This window comes from Coloeus monedula (assembly GCF_965178545.1).
Source record: "Coloeus monedula genome assembly, chromosome: 10".
Taxonomy (NCBI): domain Eukaryota; kingdom Metazoa; phylum Chordata; class Aves; order Passeriformes; family Corvidae; genus Coloeus; species Coloeus monedula.
In genome coordinates this window covers 3,515,853-3,531,750 of record NC_138790.1, presented here as the reverse complement: position 1 = coordinate 3,531,750, position 15,898 = coordinate 3,515,853, and the positions used below count along the sequence as shown (strand labels likewise).

The 15,898-nt window shown below is 43.2% G+C and overlaps 1 protein-coding gene across 1 annotated transcript; it reads left to right on the top strand.

Moving 5' to 3' along the window:
* The first annotated feature begins 313 nt into the window (after positions 1-313).
* On the top strand, positions 314-14,135 carry AMMECR1L (AMMECR1 like). The gene is made up of 7 exons (XM_082287816.1): positions 314-549; positions 2,569-3,013; positions 8,217-8,327; positions 8,798-8,912; positions 9,641-9,731; positions 10,701-10,797; positions 11,964-14,135. The coding sequence occupies exons 2-7, from the start codon at positions 2,607-2,609 to the stop codon at positions 12,073-12,075; spliced, it is 933 nt and encodes a 310-aa protein (XP_082143942.1). The 5' UTR covers positions 314-549; positions 2,569-2,606; the 3' UTR covers positions 12,076-14,135.
* Positions 14,136-15,898: the final 1,763 nt, after the last annotated feature.

The window sequence follows — 15,898 nt, the reverse complement described above, 5'->3', positions numbered from 1 at the left end:
AGGGAAGAAAGGACTCCCCCTCTTCGAGCCGCGCAATGGACGCTCCCCAGCTCGCGCCCCTCCCCCTAAGCCGTCATCGCCCCGCTGGCCAATGGCAGCGCGGCGCTGCCGAGTGACGGTGCCTCCCCGCCCCCGGAACTGTTTGTTCCCGCACGTGCGGTGCTCACGTGACGGGAGAGCGCGGAAGCGCGCGTCTCTATGGTTCCCGCGTGGGGCAGAGCGCCCGCCCATGGGCCTTGGTTGTTTTGGCGCCGCCGGGAGGCTGGCGGACTATGAGTGTTCGTCCCTCATTACCTCACGGCCGGGAGGAGGAGGAGGAGGAGGAGGCTGCCGGGATAGCGGCGGACCTGCCCGCGGCCTCGCTCCGGTCCTCCGGCCGCCCCGGGAAGCCCCGGCCGCGGCGGGCCCTGCCCGCTTCCCCGCCCGCCGGGCCCGCTTCTCCGGGGAGCCTCGCCCAGGCCCATGGCCCCATGAGGCGGCAGAAGGCTGCGGGGCAGCAGCGGCGGCGGCGGGGCTGAGGCGGAGGAGAAGCCGGGACGGGTGCAGGAGGTGGGTGACACCCCCGGGGGGGTGAGGAAGGCAGTGGTGGAGGGGGGCACCGTGGTCCGCCCGCCCGCCCCGGGCTCGAGGAGGCCGCAGGGGGGGTCCCGCTCCGCGGCGCCCCCTGGCGGCCCCGGTGCTGCTCGGGGCTTCGGGCCGGGGGCACGGGGGGTCCCCGGGGTCTCCCCGGGCTGGACCCGGCGGGGCTGCGGGACCCCCCCGAACACCCCGCAAAGTTTGTGTGCGGGAGCCCGGGGCTCGTCCCGCCGCGGCGGTGCCCCGGTGTGCCCCCCGCCCGCCCGCGGGGCGCTCCCGGGAAGCGGGGCTGGGACCGAGTGGCCGCCTTTGTTAGGCCCCTACTGCAGAGCAGGGGAGAAGAGAGGGAAGCTCCCCTCTGCCCCTGCCACGTCTCCGATCTTGAATCAAGTGTTGTGCTTCCGAATAAATAAATAATGATTTATCCTCCCCAATGCGGCTGAGCCTTCAGTGGTAATTGGGGAAGGCTCGTAGGGCTCAGCACCCTCATAGAGCCAGAGCAGATTACTTTTAATAGGCACTGAACAATTTACATGATGGCTTTGTAAAAAGTTACGCTTTTCTTTTGCCTGGTTTGGTTTCTTTTTTCTTTTTCTTCTTTTTTTAAATTTTATTACTATTGCAAAATAGAGATCAAAGAAAAAATTATCATTTTCCTTAGGTCATATAAATTGTTCCTTACAGTCTTTCTAAAACCTTCAGGTGAGGATTCCTAAGCAGAGCAAGCACTGCAGGCATGCGTGGTTTGTATTGAGAGGTGCACCTCTCAACACCACTTACAGCAGTTCTGGTTAAGTTCAGAGTCCTGTGACTCCTGCTACGACTGATGAAACTTCATGAATAAAGTTTACACTGTTTGCACGTGCAGAGGAGGGAGGGAGTTGTCACGACCTGAATGTCAGTGCGTGTCATCCCTCACCCCCCAGTACTGTGTTTGTGCTTTCAGCTTGGGAGGGTTGGAGGGCTGCTCTGGTGGTTACAGTAGTACCCTGGTACTCATGAGAGCTGAGTGTGACTTCAGTCCCCCGTGGTGTTCTCTGTGACTCATGTGCCTGTGCTTTGAGCTCCTGGTTTTCTCTCCCTTGGTGTATTCAGATCTCATGTTGATGTTGGTGTTTAAGTTCCTACCACTGACCTGTAATCCTTGCCTATCATGTTTGTTCATCTCTGTCTGCACAGCCTTTCCTGCCTGTGTTTGTTCCTCCCCTTCTTGTGATGCATGAGCTGCTGTTCTCTTCTTTGCAGGCATAACACTGTTTTGAGTTGTTGGGTTTTTTATACCATATTTGTTTCCTGCTATTGTCACTTTCCTCTGTTCAGACTGCGCTGGCTTCAGCTCTTCCTCTCATGCACGTCTTGCCTGTACCCCCTGCATGTTTATTTGGGAGCTGTATTGATTCACCCAGTCCTGGAAAGCAAATGCAGTTTCCAGTTTGTGGTCTGGAAAATAGTCTGTAGTTTAGAAAATGATGGTTTCAGTGTTTTTAGCTCCTCTTTGATCTTGCCAGTGCTAAATCAAGGGCAACACCTCTGGGAGTCCAACCCCAAAGGTGTCATTTTGGGCTGCTATCATTCTCCTCTTGGGAGCAGGGAGGAGAAATGCACTTCTTTCCCCCTGGTGCAGGCATTGACTGACGAGGAAGGGGTGAGCTGGAAAAGTAGTGGATAGGATGTATATGTAGTCCCAAGACTTTTTTTTTTCTGATTTCCCACAGTTTTATTCTTTTTATGGGAAGTCTGGTTATGGTTTTTTTTGCTTGAGCCACCTATTAAAGTGTTCAGTACACCTTATCAATAACTTGGAAAGTGTGATTGCATGCATGTTGTGTCCATACTCTTGCAATTTATGTGTGAAAACACCCATTCTGCTGAACTCGCTTCAGTGCTGGAGGGTTTTCTTCCTCTGTAACAGAAGCAAGGAAGCAGCTGTTGGTTTTTCACCTGTAACTCTTTGTGTAATACTTCTCCCCTCTCCCCACCCCTCCATGCCAGGGTTCTGCAGTGCTCCAGGCAGCGAGTTTTGAAGCAGGATGGGAAAAAGACGCTGTGTTCCTCCACTTGAGCCCAAGCTGGCAGCTGGCTGTTGTGGGGTGAAGAAGCCCAAATTGTCTGGGAGTGGAACGCACAGTCATGGGAATCAGACCACAACTGTACCAAGCTCCAGTTCAGGTCCTCTTCAGAACCACCAGCATACAGATGGGAATAATGGAAGGGAGAACGTATCTGACTTGACTTTGGGCCCAGGAAATTCCCCAATTACTCGAATGAATCCCACTTCAGGAGCTCTGAGCCCACTTACTCGGCCCAATGGAACTGCCAACAGCACCAAGAACCTGGTGGTGACAGCAGAGATGTGCTGCTACTGCTTTGATGTACTCTACTGTCATCTCTACGGGTTCCCTCAGCCACGGCTTCCTCGATTTACCAATGACCCCTAGTGAGTACATCCTTATGTGGGAGCAAAGCTGGAAAACAGCTTCCAGAGCTGTGGTTTGGTTGGGGAAGGGTGAAGGGTTTCCTCTGGGGAGTGGGAGAAGTGGTGTGCAGGAAGAAAGGGGGGCATTCTGCTCCTTACTTGTTCTGCCAGAAACAAAATGATGCACTGTAAGTGCACAAAAGATTAAAGTATTGTCTGTTGGTGCACATGAGTGAGCTTTAGAGAGTGTCTTTCGAGAAAGAACATGCTTAGCTCTACAGAAAGAGCGAAGAGGTGTGGTGCTTCTTCAGCTCACAGTCTGGTGTGTTCCATGAGGCATTGTGTTCTTTGGGGTGGAATGCAAACCCACTTCATGGTAATGTTCTGGTAAAGTTTGCCCCCTTCTTTGTAAGTAGATTCCTCTGCAAAAAATTAACTGAGCAGTGCCACCTATAAAATTGTACTAAAAAAAAGTTAAATAACGTCATTAACTTGAAGAAGCTCCAGCTTCTAATGTGAGACACCGACTTGGAGAAGGGAAGAGACTTCCTTCTGCAAAGCAAATGGAAAGGGAATAAAGTAAGAAGTTGAAACAAGTTTCCAGTTCATCCTGAAACAAATGCTGGGCGGGTGAGGATTGGACAAGGACACTCACAGGAGTCTTCAGCTGTCCAGGTGAATGGGTTTAGCAGGGAGGGGAATCTAAAACTTACCAGTTATAGAAGATGTGTTAGGGAGATAGTGCTAGTTGAGCAATGTACAGAGAAATCGTAGAATCATTTAGGTTGGAAAAACCTTTGAGTCCAACCATGAACCCAGCACTGCCAAGAGAGTTAACTTTCAAGGACGATACCAAGGTTAGGAGGAAAGAAGATGTGTATGAGCAGAAGTGAGGAGAAGGATTTATGAAGCTGTTTCGCTTTGGTGAGATTTAGCTGATGTTTATCTGAAGGTTGACTGTGTAGGTGTGGAAATGTTAATGTTGTTAAAATGTTGGTTGAAAGAATTATATGGGAAAGATCAATGACAAATGGACCTTCTGACACTCCTCCAGGGGCCTCCTCCAGAACAATAGGTAAAAGAAAAAGTTGCTGACATCCTTAATTTAAGTTAATGAATTTTAAATTGATGTAAGGAACAATGGCTTAAACAGGTCAAGGACTTCCTTTCTCTGTGTATTCAGTGACTGCCCACCTTACTGCTGTCAGGGTGGATGTAGGCTGTGCTTCCATGCAGTTATTATTCAAGCTGGATTATGGATACCTGTTCTGAATGCTGCCGCAGAGTAAGCTGTTTAATACTGTAAATATAAATGAATAGAGAAATGCTCTGGACTAGGATATCAAATAGTTCCACGGGCTCCCCAGGCTGAAACATTTCTGGTGTTCATACCTACCCTAAGTAGGCTCTCTTTAGAACATTTTATGTTAGTATGAGAACATTTTATGTTAGTCTGCTTATTATTTTGTCGCTTGGAATGCAAAGGGTTATTTGCTGTTGTTCTGCTAAGCCGGTAAGAGAGATGGTTTTATAGAGCTGCATTCTTTTGGTGTCAGAGGAGATTTCTGGCTGGATTTTGTTGCTTTTTCTGTAGACTAGTTTCAAAAAGGATGTCCTTTGGGGAATAGCAGCTGGTTGAATTTTATGCCCAGATTTGAAAAGTTAAAATTTGTTCATTGGTTATTTCTGTGCTCATAATTACAAGTCTTTTAGATCAGCACACCAACAAAATATAACCAGCCCTTCCCTTCTCTTCCCCTGTCAGCCAATGCTTACCTGGATTTTCCTGTGTTTCAGCATTTATGCTGTTGCTTCCAGGAAACAGTTGGAGGTACCCCAGGGAAAAGCTTGGGGTTTGCTCTCTTGGAGAGCAGCACACAAGGATGAACTGTCCCACTTGAGACAGTAATGTAATGAACTTCAAGCCAAATGTTACCAAATACAAGAGTAAGCAAAGTGAAAATACAGAAATAATTTGCATTGTGGCCTTTTATGACATACTTAATGTCAGTGTAAGAGATCTTTGGACAAAACAAAGGTTTATACTGCAAGTGTCTCTGGACAAACAGAGAAGAGACTGTTGATTGAATAGAAAGAGGCACAGCCTGTTCTTAAACTGGTTGTTAAACTGGTGCTGAACCTTAAAGATAAAAGTGGGCGTGAAGGTCAGGATTTGGCATAAACAGTGTAATAACATGCAAGTTACGGGGTGTTGAATTGAAAACCACCATGAATTTCAGTTACCAGCCTGAGGGGATGTGCACATGGACAACACTCTTGATGGGAATTATGGAGCTGGGAGATACCTGTGAAGTAAGGTTCCCTTATTCCAGTGTTAGCAGTGATGGTCACAGATCAATGGAGAAATGGTGGCATTGCAAGACTTGTAGTTATGTCTGAATGAACTTGGCAAAGCAAGAAAATATCCCCTTTACTATTCAGCTAACTCCAAGTAATTACAGTTTGGAACTTGTGCAAGTAGTTAATTGGTTACTTTTTCCACTTTTGTACTTCAGTCTGATTTTTTAATAGTAGGTATTACAAACTGGTGCTAAAACTATACCATGGAAGTTTCTAGTTGCCATGCAAGACAAATAATAAGATACTTTCATCATAAAATCTGTTTTGTAACTGGTTTTTCCCTAGTACAAGCTAAACCCTGATTTGAACAAACTTTATTTTTCTACCTTAAAATTCCCTTTGTAGTTGCAATTGATGAAGCTAATTTTTAGTTGCTGAAATTCCCCTCTCAGCCTAAAAACCATCATCAAACACATATAAGTGGGATGTTGTGGCTGGGGAAGAAACAGTTGACATAATCTGCTGAGGATATGGCTGCAAAGTACCAGTAAATGCTCTTGGGTGAACATGGACAAAAGATTGTTGTGACTTTTCTCAGTACATCTGGGAAATAACACTTTTCAAGGAGGGGCTCTGGAACAATGGGCTTATTGTCAGCTGCACCTGCAATTTGCTGAGTGCATTTATTCTTCAGAGACAGAAACATCATCTTCTCTGCAGTGAAAATAGTTAAATTTTATCTGTGTGTACAGAATCATATCTCTTTTTATGCCTCAGTTGTTCTGACCACAATGAAAAATGGTTTTAAATGTGCTTTAAGGTATTTTAAAATATACAGCCTTCTGAAGCAATTATCTTCTCCCCTCTGATAATATCTCTTGTATTATAGATGCATAAAGCTGTGTTGCAGCTCAGTGGAAAGATGGGTTGTGGGATTTTTTTCCCTTTGGAAGGGGAAAGAGGTAAATTGATAATGTGAACCTGCAATCTGAATTGAAGGGGAATTTACTTAGATTTGTATTCTGTGAGTGATGTTTTTTATGTTCTTCCTTTCCTTTTCTCTTTGGGGTGAGTGTCACGTGGACTGAGCAGTACTTTCAAAATTTTATTAGATTAAGGTAAATTTCTACTGAACTTGTGAAAGTAATGTTTCTCAGAGATCTCCTGTGTAAGTTTAGTATCTCTTTGTTTTGTTTTTTTTTTAAGTTTTCTAATGTATTTTCTTACACTCTTTTTCTGTTTGCTCTTTCAACATATGATAGCTAGATGAAAATGTAGAGGAATGATATCCTGCAAGTGCCTTGAAGTGTTATTGGAAAACTAGAACAGAAAATCCCATGTCTTGGTCAAGCCAACCAGAAGGTTGTTGTTGGGTGTGGAAGGGTGTTTCCACTTCCTCTGTGGGCAAAGTCCTTCACATTTATCACTCAAGGGCTAATTGCTCTTTTGGCTCTTACTTATGCCATTGGTCACAGCTGGTAACTACATCCTGAATGGTGGATTTATGTTGTGATGGATTTAATTCCATTGTTGCTCTGAGAAACATCACTGGGCATTGGTTTATTACTACAGTTTAAATTATGTTCTCAATACTTAGATGTAAGAAGTTCTGTTGCTGTGTTTGAGAAACCATCCACACTCCATTCTGGTTTTGTTGTCTCAATAGAGTATCTTAGTATTTTTGGTAAGCTTTGCTGCAGAGGTACATTGCTTACAAAAGCTTCAAGAGTCTGAGGAAAGTGTCTGAGCTATGTTGTCGAACCGGTCCTGATGGTTCAAAACTCCTGTCAATGTTCTTTTAATCTCAGAAAATTATATTCTATCATATTACTTAAAGTTCAACAGAAATCCACAGACTGATGTTTTGTATTTAGTACTCTGTACTCTGAACAAGTCACAGAATCACTCATCCTGTTTTTATAATTAGGTCAGCATTATCAGTTGCCTTACAGAATTTTGCAGATGTTCAGACATTCTTGTAGAGCTGCAACCACCACTGTCCTTTTAGTGTTTCTCTCTACATCTCTTTGCAATTTCACTCACTTCTGTAGAAGTTAATTTTTTGTATTTAATCTTCACAGTCACCTTTACCTGTTTATCTCTTCATAGAGCTCTGTTATACTGAACTTGTTATTCTTTAAGGCCAAATCATGAGTTGTAGTTTAACAGCTTGAAATGAGCCTGCTGAGTTTGAGAATCTACTAGTATGCCTGTAAATTTGTGATGGTAGACAGGAAAGTGGACATCCAGGTGATGTTCGAGTAGGAACAATAGGGTTTTAGGTATGTGTTCAACAGGAGGGAATATGTGTAAATAGAAATCAAATGTAAGGTAAGCAAAAGATATGGACATAAACTGCTTGAGCCTTAGGGATGGACCCAGAAGTCAGATCCTTGTGGAAATAACAGGGAGTAAAAAAAAAATCTGGATTTCTCTTTATTCCTTAAAAAAAAAAAAAAGGAAAAAAAAAAGCTTTTATTGCAAATCTGATTTATAGAAATGGTAGTATAAAGAACTAATTTGCATAATCTATATTAATTTTTATATGAGCTCTGCTGTAAACTAGTGGATGCTACAAAGTGAGGCCAATACTGACAGGTAATGAATCCGTGGGATCAGATAATCATATCACTCATTAGAAAGACAGCACAGAGTCTGGCCAGGAGGGTATCCATGGAGGACTTCCAGAGTACTGCTGGAGAGGAGGGAATATGCTGAAAAGGTGGAGGGAAGTGTTGGGCTTTGTATGTGGGGAGTGTGGGCATGAAGTTCTTGCTAGATAGCAGGTGAGCAAACCTGCCTGCTGGGGTTTGCTGGAGGGAGAGAAAGCAAAGGCATGTGGCTCTTTTACACCTTGGTTGTCTCCCCTTAGCAACCAAATATCTGTAGAGGCTGGAGGGTTTCTTTTTTTTTACCTTTTCAGTCCACTCTTTGTGACGTGGAAGACGGGGCGAGACAAGCGGCTTCGTGGCTGCATCGGGACCTTTTCAGCCATGAATCTTCACTCAGGACTCAGGGAATATACATTAACCAGGTAACTGTTGAAAATGAAATGAATACGAAATTAGTTTGTTTACTGAAGGTCTGTAAGGATTCAATGTTACGATGTTGGATCGACATAGTTCAACGTAATATATTTCATAATGAAATAAACCTGAGTGTATGATAGTTATAGTGAGGTGATATATCAGGATTTAATGGAACATCTTTGCAAAAGGTGAGTTGCAGTGGACATTTTAAGGCTACTGTCAAATCTGTCTTGCATACTAACAGTTTTGACATCTGTATCACGTAATGTCTCTGCTACTGCAGTAGGCATTGGACAGCATCAGGAAGCTTGCCACTGGTATTACAGTTCATTAGATTAGGGAGAGATGCAAATCACTTTCTCTGCAATAGCAGAGAAACACGTTTCATGCAGGTATAATCAAAAGGGGGATAATTGAGCATCTGACACTTTAATTTGGTGCTTGTATTGGGTGATGTATCTTCTCTTCCCTTTAGTGCACTTAAGGACAGCCGATTTCCCCCCCTGACCCGCGAGGAGCTGCCCAAACTCTTCTGCTCTGTCTCCCTCCTCACTAACTTTGAGGATGCCAGTGACTACCTGGACTGGGAGGTGAGAACAGGTGCATTTGGAACTCTGCATCACTCTCTCGTTCCATTCGGGTTCGGGTTAGTACATGGTGATGTATCTCCTTCATTACAGGGGTGTATGGGGTTAGAAGAGACTGGGAATAGAAGAAATGGGGCTGGAAAATTAGAAGGAAGGAAGAGGATGGCCTAGCAGTATGCTTTTGGTTGGGGGCGATCTGAATGCGAATAAAAGAAACATGAAAGTGATTCATGGGCTTGGCCCAATAGGCAATGGGTGTAAATACACGTATAAAAACCTGGGAAGTATTTTGATGGTGTGGATAGAAACTGGAAATAAAAAGTAGTTAAGACCAGAGGTATGAATGGTTTTTAGGACCTTGTACATGGAATTGTATTTCATTCAAGAAGAATGTATGTGTGGACTTTATAGTTGGGTAATTCTAGGCATCATTCTTGTGTGCAGAGATTTTGTCTCTCTTGCGTGACAGAAGAGATGGAAAACTGACAAGACTTACCTCAGGAGAAGTGGCAGGGACACTGGTGAGGCTTGTCTGGGAAGGGTGGCTAAGAGAGCCACTTGTGAGACTTGCCAGGCAAGAGCAGAGAGTGGGGAAGAGAATGACCTTATCCAGGCAAAAGCCAAACTGTCCAAAGAGAGAGAGAGATACACAGCGTTGTGGGAATGACAACTCAGTCATGGACTCAGTGCTAGCAAACACCTCTTATTTGGCTGTTCATTTCCATCTATAGGTTGGAATCCATGGGATCAGAATAGAGTTCATCAATGAGAAAGGTGTCAAACGCACAGCCACGTATTTACCTGAGGTTGCTAAGGAACAAGGTGGGTTTGAGATGGCAGCCAAACATGTCAACACATTGTTTCACAGAATTGGGTAACTTAAATCTACCAGTTTGGGGCTTGGAATACAATGCTGTCTTCATAGTGGTGCCATGGAACCACCAGGCTTAATCTTGACAACTGACACCTGATACAGTTGTTGCTGGGTTTTCATCTGGCCCTTTCTCATCCCATATCTTTGCACAACTGTATCTTAGTGTCAGAATATTTTAGGGCTGAAGAAATAGAGGATCTCGAAGTATGGCTCTTCCAGCCTCATTCAGCATTGCATCTTTCCTCTTCTATGTTTCTCCCACCAACTAGGATAACTGCACGCTGCACAGCACCAACAGGAGAGTCACTTTCCTCCCCATTCTTGCTAAAGTAGCATCCTCCAGAGGAGGGCTAGAAACACAGCCCCTCTGAAGCACACTTCCCACTCAAATAGAGTAGTGGTCACCATGGTAACTGCTCAAAATATTGCCTCCTCCTTTCCTCCACCTAGCAGAGTGGAGTGGTCGCATCCTCCTGGCTCAGGGGCAAAAGACTAAGGTAGGAATTTTAACTCTGATCTCTCACGTAGCAGTGCACTGTGCTATCACTAGAGCATCAATCCCAATTTGTTTATGTAAAGAGCTAAGTATTATCTTATTTTCAAGGGAGCTAAGTGGCACATGGTGAAAATTTCGGGGTCCCTGCAACAGTAGCAAGGCACAGACCTTTATAAGAAGACATGGAATGGAAAATGGAATTACTGTTTCATAGATCAGCTCCAATGAGTTTAAAGGGGTAGGCATGTGCAGATAGTGTGCATGCATCAGGCCATATATGTCCAGTTCAACACTAGGATTTCTGAATCTCGGGGTTTCCTGTTTAGTTGTTTGTTTTTCTAGTGTTCTTTTTATGCATCTCTTGTGGTTTTGAAACATTTTTTTATTTTGAAAAATTTGCCTTGCTTCTATTTTTCAATAGACTGGGATCAGATCCAGACCATAGACTCCTTACTCAGGAAAGGTGGCTTTAAGGCTCCCATTACCAATGATTTTAGGAAAACAATTAAACTTACCAGGTAAGTAGATGTATTTGTTGTCTTTTAATATTACTTTATAGTGGTTTCTGGGTGATTTAAAATATTTGTGCTTGATGTAAGTCTTTATGCCTCTTCCAGAGGAGATGCAGTGTGAAAGACCAAATCACAAATGCCATGTGTTAGGCATATAATGCACATGGAATTAAGCACAATGTGTTTGGTCCATGCAGGATCGAAGTTGGCATTTTTCTAAGAGAAGTGTCACTGGTTTTAATATTACCATCTATGTGAAAGATCAGAAACAGAACCTTTGATTTTTTCGGTATGTTTCAATGAACTTCCTTTTCTCAGTGTGCTCATCTGTGAATGCTGTAGCTATTCATAGGTGACAGCTGTCTTAAAACCAAACCACACTCAAATTTGGCTGGTTTTCAGAATTTGCTTGCTTTTCTATACCCCTAGCTGTGCTGTTGGTTTCTGCCCCCTTTATGTTAGTAAAAATTGGGACTTTCTGGTTTTGTATAGAAACACTAATTTATCAGGTCATTCTTTACCTCTAGAGAAATGAGGTGGGTGTGCAGCGTTTTCTTTAACAGGAGATGACAGGATGAAGGTTTTCATTAAAATATGATGTAATGTGATCTTAGTGCAACTCATATCATAACCACTTTGTAGCTGGCTGTTGTTTAGCATGCTTTAGAAGAACTTGGAAAACTCCAGTCTCTCCAAAGGAACTTCACATTTTGTGAATTCTGATTGTACAACATGAACTAACTCATTTATAAGCTATAATAAACCTCTCTTTACCCACCTCTCAATTTTTTTCACTGCCTTTTCAAACGTGGACATAACCACAGAAGAAAACAATAGTGAAATACTGGTTATTTAATCACTGTAGTTGAATCTTCTTCCAGCAAACTTTTCATGCCATTTTTGCCCATTGCACGTGGGTAAAAAAGAATACAAATCGATTGTTTTTTTCCTGTGTGCTACTTCAGGCATCCCTTTAATTACGATCACCTTGATTAGGGCTCATCTTTTGGGACACTGGAGCTAATTCAGGCTCAGATAGGTTATTCATACATGTGGGTTCCTCTTGGTCATCACTGGCTCTGAGCTAAAGGGGAGTCTGGGGTGAATGTTTTTGTGTCCAGTCCCTCCGTGTTGCGTAGTCTGACGTTATTTTCCTGCCGCTGTTCCCACAGGTACCGCAGTGAGAAGGTGACAATCAGTTATGCAGAGTACATGGCCTCCCGCCAGCATTGTTTCCAGAATGGCACTCTTCATGCCCCCCCCCTCTACAATCATTACTCCTGACACACGGCTGCATGACCAGTCCCACTCCCCAGTTGCTGCCAACGGCTATGACATCATCGGGGCAGATGCCTCCTCTTCCTGGTCCAGTTACTTCTATTACTGCACCATTTTATGATGCTAGCTTCCGTTGCCAAGTCTGCCTTCCCACTGACCTGGGGGGAGGATGAGAGCGTGACAGGACTTCAGGGGCCCAAGCCTTATCTCAGCCTTCCCTCCGAGTGGGGGTTCAGTTGGATTGGGGCTCCATGCCTACGAACTGTCGTGAGGTGCAGAAGACCTTTAGGAGTGAAAGTGCTGCTTCGGACTGATCTGTTCCTGGGTGTTACTGACACTCTGGAAACTTGAGTTGTTTGTTACGGAAACCCCCCAGATCAAGTAGGAGCATTCCCCTGGCAGCCTGGGCAACGGAGTCCAACAAAACATTTTTTAGGTTCTTTTTAATTTTTTTTTAACCTTTGGTATCTGTTGTGTACTGAGAGCTGATTGCAGTCCCCACGCATCACAGGCGGACATCATGATATTGGGGAGGGTTGAACACCTGGATAGCATCCCCATCCTCATGGACAGAAAACATGTGAAAAATTAATCCATTATTTAAATAAACCCCTGAAGGCTTTAAGCTCAGATCCTTGGTAGGTTGGATTCTTGGTGATGAAGCCTGCTGTGAAATGCAATGCTGTTTTGCCTGTAAGAGAGCGACATGGCACATGCTGTGTACACAGAGGAAAAGACACTCGAGTGTCCCTGGACAGTCTTTGTTATGACCAAGTTTTGTTTCCAAATATTTGTAAGAGATAGGATTAGGGCTGGGGAGGGGCTTGCAGAACATTGACTGTAGTCGTACCAGTGAGAGTAGGTGACTGAAATTTGTTTAATTTAAGCTAACAGTCTTGGGGACCTTCCTTTTGATAGGACAGCCACTTTTGCCAGTATGACTACTGATCTTAGGGGCTGTGAGTGTTCCAGTTTGTAGCAGGTCTATGGAATGGAGCTCTGTAGTTTTGCTGTTAAGATTAATCTTACTTGGCTTAGTCATTGTCACATCCAGGCAGTGAGTGGGGAAATTTGTGTTGCCCAAACTGCATGAAACTCATGTGCATTCTGTATTTTTTCTCCTGTGGTTGATGATCACAAGAAATTCTCTTTTCTAAAAGGAAGTTATCAGTTGTTATTCTGCTGCATCATTGAGGGATGTCATAAACTCTAAATTATGACACTCTGCCAATGAGATAACTGGACTTCAGAATATAATTTGAGGTGGGTTTGGTTGGTTGGTTTCCAAATTTCTGGAGGGTCAGTAATGATCAGGGAAGAAAATACAAGTGCATAGCAGAGTCATGGCTGTTTGGTTGCATAGCTCTTTAGAAACTGCTTGTGTGTTGTAATTGGCTGGTGTTTGAAGCCTGAAATTATGCCTTGGTATGGCAGGGAATAGGGCTGGTAGGAAGCTGAGAACTGCAGGGTGCTGTTCCTGGTCCTAAGGAAGAAAGGCACAATTTGTGCCATTTTGCTTCATGTTGGTGAAATGTTCTGCTGGAGGAGAGAGATGTGAGGGAGATTCCTCTGGATAACGGTGCAATATTGACCCAGCTTTCCTTCCGTATTGGGTCATTCTTACAAATTGCCACTTTTCCCTTGTGATATTGTTGAAAAGCAATTGAAGATGAAAGGATTGTTTCATGACTTCCTGCTGCTGAGAATAAATGAGTCTCGTTACAAACCACTCCAGTTTGTAATTACTCTCCCAGGTGCCATGTAGTGATGGGGGAGGGTGGGGTCAGCTCCAGGCATACCACTCACGTTTCAGCTGTCAAACAGTATGATACATAGGGCTACACTCATTACTGTTCAAGTGTTCTATGTTAGAATTTAATTTCTAAAAGGTTTAAAAAAAGGCAAAAAAATGGTGCTAAAACTTCACCCCTGAGCACGCTCAGTGAGACTGGTCATGCAGGCATACAGTGCCAGGCTTTTCAACTATACTGTTTCTTTTTCAGATGTTTGCCCTGTTCTGTGTCTTCAACAGTGTATAGTGTTTTCCTGATTTCAGTTTCTTTGACTAGGGGATGACTAAAGGGTGGGGTGGGGAGGGTTAGTTGTCATTTTTTTAAAGAACAGAATTTTAGGATTGAGTGACTTGGTTGGTTTAAGCCTGAAGTGGGACAGATGGTTTGGGACTGGGGAAGTCTTATCCTCTCCCACTTCTATTTCCCCACTCAGTCTGTTAAAAAAAAAAAAAACAACAACAACAAAACATAAATGCCTCTAAATATGTACTGTGTTCTTGTCTTGTTGCAGTGAGAAGAGAACCTGGCAGATCAGAAACACTGGTCTGCTGCCTAAGGAACAGGCCCTCTCAGCTTTAGTCCCATAAGGGTCCAGCTATAAAATCAGTTGAGAACTGTGTCAATAGCTAAGTCAGCTCAGAGAAATGTATGACAAGGACAGGTGGTCTCAGGAAATAATCCCGTTTCTAGATCATTACATGGCAGCTATGCATAAGGATGAAAGAGGTGAACTAGGAACAAATTGTAGTTTGAATTGCCTCAAGATGGAGACAACCAAAATCAGTGGCCAATTGATCTGAAATTTTCTCCATGGTTGCTTGGCTGGGACAGCTGGTTAGAACTACTCCTCAAAACAACTGTTACCTGGTTTGATGTGGATTAGCTCATCCTTAGAAGCAAGTGCCTTTTGGTCTAGAAGGGCTTATTCTCATGACAACCACAACTGATAAATAATCTCACTGCAATGATGAAATGTCTTTGTTTTACAGTAACTACAGGAGAATGTCTTTGATCACTGGAGTCTGTCAGTGTTGAAATGTTTCCACTGTGAGGTTCTTAATTATTTTTTTTCATGTTGTTCAACAGTCAATCTCAACTGAAGCCATTTCAGTTTGGGAATGTTATATGGTCAAAATATCACATATCTACAATTTATCAGAACAAAAAAAAAAATCTGTAAGGAAATCTAAGAGTTCATTTTAACCTTTGCACAGAATAATTTGTTTTCATAGTACATTAACAAACCTCTGCAGTCTTCACTGACTATTAGTGCTGTTTTCTGTTTGTATTCAGAAACTACATGTTGTTTTGTTGGGGGTTTTTTTGGTTAATTTATTTCCTTAAAGCAGGAGACCTCTTTTGACCTACAGTGCAGAGACGTCAGACCAATTCTTTATATTACACTTGGTTGCCTCCTACCTATATAATAATTTCTGAGTGTAAATAATTGAACTCTATCCTCTAATGAAGTATTGTAGAGAATAAATCATAATGGATAAAGATTATTTGTACTGTCCTCTTTATATGAGTTCTCACAGTCTCTGTGGGGGATAAGATGAAATTGTTCTCATCTAGAAAGACAAACAATATATTACAGGTACGAGTAGCAAACCTGTAAATTATGCCACATATTCAAAACCAGGAAGGTTGCCAGAGTGGGATGACAGCTGTCTGGTAAAACACCAATAATCAAACAGGCTCACTGTAAGAAAGCAAGGAAAAATAGGAGGAAAATTAAAACCAAATATTAAATATATTTCATTAATAATGGCACAGTAGTGTCTTTGTATCCTTAAATAATGTTTGCTTGACAGTAACTTTCTATCAGTTGCCATGATGGTGGAATGTATAAAGCACATACATACAGAGTACTGTAAATCTTTCTGAAACTCAAGATTGTTCTTTTGTGGTTTTGTCTTCCAAAATGAACTGAGAACAAATTGTCTATACTTTAGGGCTATAGTCCTCAGGTGATGTAAAAATCTTATTTCAGAGGAATAAAACACCCATCTTTCAAGATTCTTACTATTTTAACA